The sequence below is a fragment of the Geospiza fortis genome, unplaced genomic scaffold (genome assembly GCF_000277835.1).
Source record: "Geospiza fortis unplaced genomic scaffold, GeoFor_1.0 scaffold603, whole genome shotgun sequence".
NCBI classification, from domain to species: Eukaryota; Metazoa; Chordata; class Aves; order Passeriformes; family Thraupidae; genus Geospiza; species Geospiza fortis.
This window is the reverse complement of record NW_005054460.1, coordinates 419,503-426,872: the sequence shown is the minus strand read 5'-3', so window position 1 is coordinate 426,872 and position 7,370 is coordinate 419,503. Positions and strand designations below refer to the sequence as shown.

The window sequence follows — 7,370 nt, the reverse complement described above, 5'->3', positions numbered from 1 at the left end:
CAGAGTGCTATGAAACGTCCTGAGCCAAGGCAGCTCTATCCCCTCACTGAGTGCCCACAGGAACATGACCTGCCACTGCTCAGGGACACTCTCAGCTCAGCGTGTTGGAAGGATTTAGTTTGGAAATTACTGAACAGAGTGTGACCTGACATGGGCGTTAGCAAGGCTCCCATCAGTGGGGGCCCTGCTTGCTCCAGTTTGCTCTTCTTAAAATTAGTAAATGATGCACACAAAGAAGGTCAACAGCAGATCATTAGTGTTCCAAATGAAGCACTCTGCATTCTGGAAAAGCCTTACTTAAGGTTGGCTGCTCAATTCTTTGTGCATGAGGATATGGTCTGCAATTAGATAACCATACAGGCTGATTAAATTGCTATGTATTTTCTCTTTGCATGAGCTAGAACAAAATGTCAAAGGTTTCCTTCGAAACCTTCCTTAAAGATCAAGTGGATTTTATACTTGTTTTTAATTTTGATGTTTTCCTTATATTTTATATATCAACCACAAATTGAAAATTAGGTCACTGTCTAAAGAATTAATTCATTAATTAATGAGAAAATGAACAATTAAAACAATAAATAATATTCCCATTAGAACTTAAGCAATGGAGCTTTAGCAATGCTCTTTCAGATATTACTCTTTAGAGAAATGGTGGTTTTTTTAAAGAAAAGGTACTATAAGACCAGGTCATTGCTTTCAGTTTCAGCGCTTTCCTTATTTCCTCCCTTATTTCCTTATTTCTTAATGCACTTGCCTTGGTGAAGTGGTATTGAAAACTGTTAACTAACACACAAGCTTGCCAAAACTAATTTAACTGAGGCTGGTAGAGGCCAACATTGTGATTAAACAGGAGTGAAAGTTGGCCCACTAAGAAAACAAATCAATGCAATACCACCATTTAAGTGCTAAAAAATTCAGTGCTAATTTGTTTCTTAGCAAGAGTGATGACCACTTTTCTTCACAGCTTTGCAAAGCCAAGAATAAACTGCCCTTTTTGTGATATCAAGGAAAAAACTCATTAATGCACGGCAAATTACAAATTGCATTGCAAGCCTCAGCTAATTAGGAATAAGCTGTGTTTTGACTGTTTTCACTTTCTCTTAATAATTTGTTTTGGTCACACCTTTTTTCAGTAAGTTTCAGATTCATTCCAGACACAAACAATTTCTTCTGCCATTTACCAATCTAAAGTTATGGAACATAATGTGCAAAGATATAGTCCCTTAAGAAAAATACAAGAAAACCAATGATATTAGCTATCAGTTTCGGTTACGATAACAAAGTTTTACCAGATTTCAGTTTTGGCATTTCACATGCACACAAAATGAATTCACAAATTTCCATAATTTCCACAGAAATTCACTGTCATAATTAATTCAATACACATGAATGAAGTTTTAATCTTCAAGGTCAGTGGTTAAAGCAAGCCAGGAAATACTCCTATAAAGTACTATGAATTATTTATTTTCCTGCTTATAATTACATTTTTAAAAATTTAAAATATCAACATTTCTTAACATATCTTACCATTTGCTTTTCTTCTAAAGCTTCTCTTCCTGAGGCTTTGCTTTCATGTTTTCCTAACTCCATTTCCCAGAGGAATAGAAATCACCTAATATCCTGAGCAGAAGTGATTCAACCTGACTACATGTTAGATATCCCCGCACTTTTGGAGTCAGGTCAGAAAAGTATCAGGAGCACTGTGGTGATTTCTAGTCAGCATGTGTTTCCATTTATAGCCATCAAAAATCCACAAATAGAAGTGTGGAGAGAGGGCAGACAGCTGCCTCTGATAACAATAAACATTGGGCTGGTATCACAGCAGATTGTTCAGGATGGATTTTGGTTACCAGCCCCATTCACTCTCTCTTTTTTCCTCTCTATCCCAAAAGATCATACCAAAAAAGTCCATGAAAATTAATAGCTATATGTCTCAGTAGCACTAACTTGAGTTCACAGAGATTATTAAGCGAGCAAAATAATGAATATAATTCACATGTGCTATGCCAAGACAAAAGTGTACAGAAAAGCACTTTAAAACAGTGTTTTACCATAACTATTGATCTTTCCCTGTTGAGTGTTTGGGACTGAGCTATTCCCACATTCCCTCAAGCAGAGAGTTCTCTCCTATCCTAGTATCAGAGTGACATCTTGCACTTTTGAAATGCTAAGCTTCCATCAGGCATTGTGAAGAAATGACCAGTGAACAAGTAACATGGAGCCAACAGCCACACGAGAATGGCTGTGGAGTTTGTTACTTGACTGTTGAAGAATAACCTGGCTCTGTTCACAGTGACAAAGTCAGGAGGCCAATATTAGAAACTGCAGGGCTGGAGGAACCTCTCAGCAGCTCTGCTGAGGATGCCAAGGTTTACAACACACCCTTCTGTTGCCACATCAACTGGGCTCACGTCGTCTAAGGTGTGATTCACACACAAGCCTGGCTCTGCATGTACCAGCAAGGGAAGGGGAAGCATGAAGACTGAGTAACACAGAAAAGGTTTCCTACTGTTAAAGAATGTGCTCTCTGGTAATCTGTGGTTCATTAGACACGCTCTAAAGCTGGCTCTTTAAGCATCTCACTAAATCCCCAGTAAACACACATCCTTTCTACTTCTTCCTGTCAACACATTGGTAAAAGACTCTCATAAAATAGATAAATAAGCAGATAGGATAAATGAATAAATAAATATTGAACCATTTTTCATCTACAATCTTTCAAGAGCCCTAATTAGGCATACTGCTTTCTGCATGTTTTTTTAGAGATGCTATACTCACGTGATCTTTAGAGCCTTGAATAGGAAGAAAAGGTAGCCAGTCATCTCCCAACAGTCTTTATACTTCATACATGAAAATCTGATAAAACCTTAGACTGCTCCTGTTTTGAAACATTCTTCAGTACAAACAAAAAGTTACTTCAGTGACACTTGTTTTCTTTAGCCTTTATTTTACCTGTGTTTTTAGAAGACAGCCATCAGAAGAGTAAATATGGCAAGGCAAATGCAAAGAACCAGTCAAATCTGCAAGGGCTGCTGCAGCAGAAGGAATAAATATGAGCTTGATGTCATGAAGTAAAAATACACCCCACCGTGTCTCCTGGAAATGCTGGGACAAAAGGAGCAAGAGTAAGTGACATAATACCCAGAGGAGAGCCGCAGTTCTTCACTCTTCAGTGGGAAGGCAAACAGTAATAATAAGAAGTTCATATCTCCATAATCTTTTTGTGAGGCTGAGACTTATCCCTGTGGCAAGTGACGTCAAAATGGCTTTGCACCACTTAAAGACCTCAAAGGAGGTCTTCAGTGGGCTCCAAACAGCAGCTTGCACTACGCTGCTGCTTACATTACTGACCATTCCTGCAGTGCAGGTGAAGAACCTGAAGCCCCTCCAGTCCCCTAAATCTTCATTTGCAATGGTTTTAATTGACAGACAAGGACAGGAGCAGCTCAGGTGGGCACATTCAGCTGCGTGCCCTCCCAGCCTGTCCCCCTGGTAGCTGGGACACCCTGGATGTCAGCAGGCTTCCAAACAGCAGCTCCCAGGGGAGTCACTTCCAGGGGAAGTGACTGGGACTGGGGAACAGATATCCATGTTGAAAAGAGAGCAGGATCTCAGTGGTGCAAGAAACCAGCAATGCAGGACTCGAGAAGTATACAGGCAAGCAATGGCAGATTTTTATCTGCTGTTTATGTTGCATGTAACTTAGCACTCATCCTAACTACCCTAGAACTTAATATTCAAATATGTTTATAGTCTTTACTTGCATGGTCCAATACTGTTTTCATGTGTCATCTCACCCTTTGATATCAAAAACAATCGCTACAGAAAGACCCAAGGAATTGATTATGGTGTGAATGGTACTCAATAAGATAGTGATGAGGGTATGTCATTTCACAAGTAGGTTTCCCATTAACATTCTTGTAACACCATCTAAAGCATTCACTTGAGAATCTCCACTTCTTATGAATGGAAATTCATATTCTGGATGCATCATGCTGCTGCCCATGCAACTGCAAGGCACTTGGAGCAAACTGCATTGGAGATGGGAACATGAAAAAAGGCTATGAATGCAAGGGAATATGACACCAAACTTCATGCCATCATACTAAAATCGAGGAGCCCAGGAAACACTGGATGCAGAGCTCTTCTGTAGCCTGAATGCTATTACATAAGGACCCTGGAGATAGCATAGAAAAGCTGACGTCACCTTATTATCTACCATATCTTGCTCAGCATGGCATTTCATCACCAAATCTGAGGACAGACCATGGTTTTATATAATCATGAGAGTACATTTCTTACTCCTACAGAGAAATAATGGTTATTCTACTCCAAGAACTTCCTGAGGCACTGTTAGTAACTGTGCATTTCCTGTTTTATTTCACAAGGGGAAACAGGGCAAACAGGTGCTAAGTAAAAAGCATGTCCTAGACATTGCCTAAATTACTGTGCTATTTCCAATTGCTTCTTTTTATTACAGTTATTCATCTCTTGACACCTGTTTCTCTTCTCAGAGCAGGAGAAGAGAAACAACAACAAGCCAAGAGAAGAAGCTGATGGAGGAGAGGGCTGTGGGCTTTCTTGTAAGATGCAAGTGCTGAATATCCCAAATAACACTATTGTGTAAATAAGGCACTTAAACAGATGTGTTTTCTGTGCTCATTTGATCTGCTGTTCCTGGAGAAGGAAGCAAGTGAATGCTTGTGATGCAATCATGAAGTTTGTGTGTCACACTCAGCTGTGTTTTCACTCTTGTGGCTCCTGCAATTCTTTAAATTTGCACATTTTCATTTTCAGCCTGGCTCAGCAGTAGCCCAGGGCTGCCAGCCAGTGGCTGTACCACACATCACACATCTGCACTTCTGCTCTCCTAAGCCTGTAGCTTTTATTTACTCAGCATCAGACACATCATAAAAATTCAACAGAAGTATTAATTCTGCCCCTGATGTGGTCAATGAGACCATACTCAGTTGAAAACCATCTACTTAAGTCACATTTACCAGTTAAAAATCCTAACACTAATACAGAAATTACTCTCACAGTGATTTTTAAAGCTCTAATGTGGAGAGCATTTCTGTCCCACACTTCAATCAAAAAGTTGAAAGGAACAACAAGCATCAAACTCAGCAGAGTGCCTCTGTAAGTGCCAGTCCAGCAGAAGCTTCCCAGGTTATTTCTGGTGCTCTCCCTTCTCTCAGCCCCATCCTGCCCTGCCAGCAAGCATTCCCTGTGCTACCCCAGGTCACATGCACCCAAGGTCACATGCACACGCCTGGAATCACAGAACCCCAGCAGCATTTCGAGCTGGTATTCCGTGGCAGGATCCCTGCAGAAACCCAGAGCATGACAGAGCTACAGAGACAGCATTTGAAGCAGGCTTACCTTCCAGGCAGCCAGGAGCCAAGGGTGGGAAGCTGATCCTTAGGAGAGATGGGTCCACATTCCTGCCACAGCACCCAACAGCTGCTGCTGTCACTCCCTGGTCCACCCTGCTAGCTCTGCAAACACTCACAGAGCAGGAGATAGCAGGTGTGGAAAAGGAAAACAGCACAGGCACCACAAGTCCCTGCCTTGTGTGTGAGGAAGCAGAGTCCTACATGTCATGTACAGGGAGCAGAGGGCTCCTTGACAAATATTCTCCAAAGAGAGAAGTTTGCTTATGTTTGAGGTTGAAAACAAGGAAGGTTATTTCAACATTACAGTAAATTGATTCCAAGAGCTCAGGTCCTTTTCTGATATGGCAATCCAGGGAAGCTGTACATGCATTCTTCTCTTTGCAGGTCTTTTAAGTTAATTGTTTTAACGTGGACAATCCTTGTGCTGGCAGGTCCTACATCTACTGTCCTCCAGGAGTACAGACAGGAATGGAACACCAGACTTCTTTTCTGTCAGATATCCATTGTTTCAGCTATATACATGATGTCCCTGAATATTACTGCTAAATCCCAGCAAACCAAATTATCCTGGGCTGTAAAATATGCATCAATAGATTAGTTGCACAAAGAAAAATCTTCCCTCCCATGTTGATTGGTACTGTTTGCCATGCCTTCCTCCACAACGATGGATGCAACAATAATGAGATGGGGCTAACGAAATACACTGATAAATCTTTATATACCTTCATAGCTATCTTTTAAGTGATGTGGCAGCTAAGAATGAGGAGAAGTCCATTCCCCACAGAAAACAAGTAGTCCATAGCCAGGCAGTAGCTTTTTCTAGTCACCTCCCAGGGCAGCAGGAAATGAGGACACAGGATATGAGCTGTCATTAAAGACCAACTCCCATTGAGCCTCTCCACCTTCCCTCTGCCCATTCTTATCAAACAGCCAAACCTCAAGAGAATTTACTCAGTGCTGATAAGGACACCAGGTTCTGACCTTTACCTCTGCCCCTCTTTAGCAGAGCAAAAGCAAAACATAATTAACTGCCACTGTTTTTTGGGTTTTTTAATGAAAGTTTGACTAAACATAGGCTTTGATTGATATATTTTGTAGAGCTGGACATCCATAGAGAGTGTTACCACTGTAAGACTATACTCACAGCAAAATTTTCAACACTGCAGTATGAAATTTGCCTTGAAAATCAGTGAAGAAGGACAGATAAAAATCTCAGTGTTTAAAAGTTACCTGAATGGCGACAGCATTTGGTTAAAAGCTTGTCATTTTGATAGCAACTGTTTTGATTTCCAAGATGTAAAAGAAAATCTAAAACAAACACATGTGCATGGGAAGTAAAAAGGAAGAAAATACCAAGTTCTCAACAGAGCTCTTATTTTTACTAGCTTTCAACTACAACTTGTTCTGCAATCTAAGGCTGATTTATAACAGCTGAGGGTTTGTGGGTTTTTTTGCAGTCTAGTGAGACACAATAAAGTAGTAGTAAATTGTGCATTACTAGCTAGAGGGCCAAAGCATTTGTGGGTTCTGAGTTTGATATTTTTACAACATGCATTGATCAAACATTAAGTCATAGTGGAAGAACCCAGCATATTTTGGAGGAAGAAAAGAGATGGGAAACAAATATTTTAAATAAAATTTCATTTATCAATATCATTTAAGCCTATGCTTACGCACATTATACAGTCTTTAATATTACAGTCATAGGAGATTCTAAGATAATGTTCATTTTGCAAATGAATGAAGTTAGCTTAATATTCCTTTTGCTATCATCAATTAAAATGCAGATGTACAAGATAATAAAAAACCTAACTGGATACCACTGACTTGATATCATACTGCTAGCACAAATCCATCTTTTCAAAATAAAATATCCCTTTTGTTAGTAGGAAATATTGTTCTCTTTGTGACAGCCATATCCTCCTGAGAACTTTCTAATTCTGTAAAAGCCAGCTACCAGCATTCATTGAAGTT

At 40.0% G+C, this 7,370-nt stretch overlaps 1 protein-coding gene across 5 annotated transcripts in view; it reads right to left on the bottom strand.

The window, feature by feature from the left end:
- Window positions 1–1,662, bottom strand: part of MLIP (muscular LMNA interacting protein) — a 104,034-nt gene extending 102,372 nt beyond the window's left edge. For 2 of the 5 annotated variants that reach the window (XM_005427910.2, XM_005427911.2), the window contains exon 1: window positions 1,528–1,662. In XM_005427910.2, coding sequence (XP_005427967.1) covers window positions 1,528–1,590 — 63 coding nt within the window. In that variant the 5' untranslated portion in view covers window positions 1,591–1,662. The remainder of the gene's footprint in view (window positions 1–1,527) is intronic. The other 3 variants (XM_031062747.1, XM_031062748.1, XM_031062745.1) reach the window with 2 other exon arrangements.
- Between the last annotated feature and the right edge of the window lie 5,708 nt (window positions 1,663–7,370).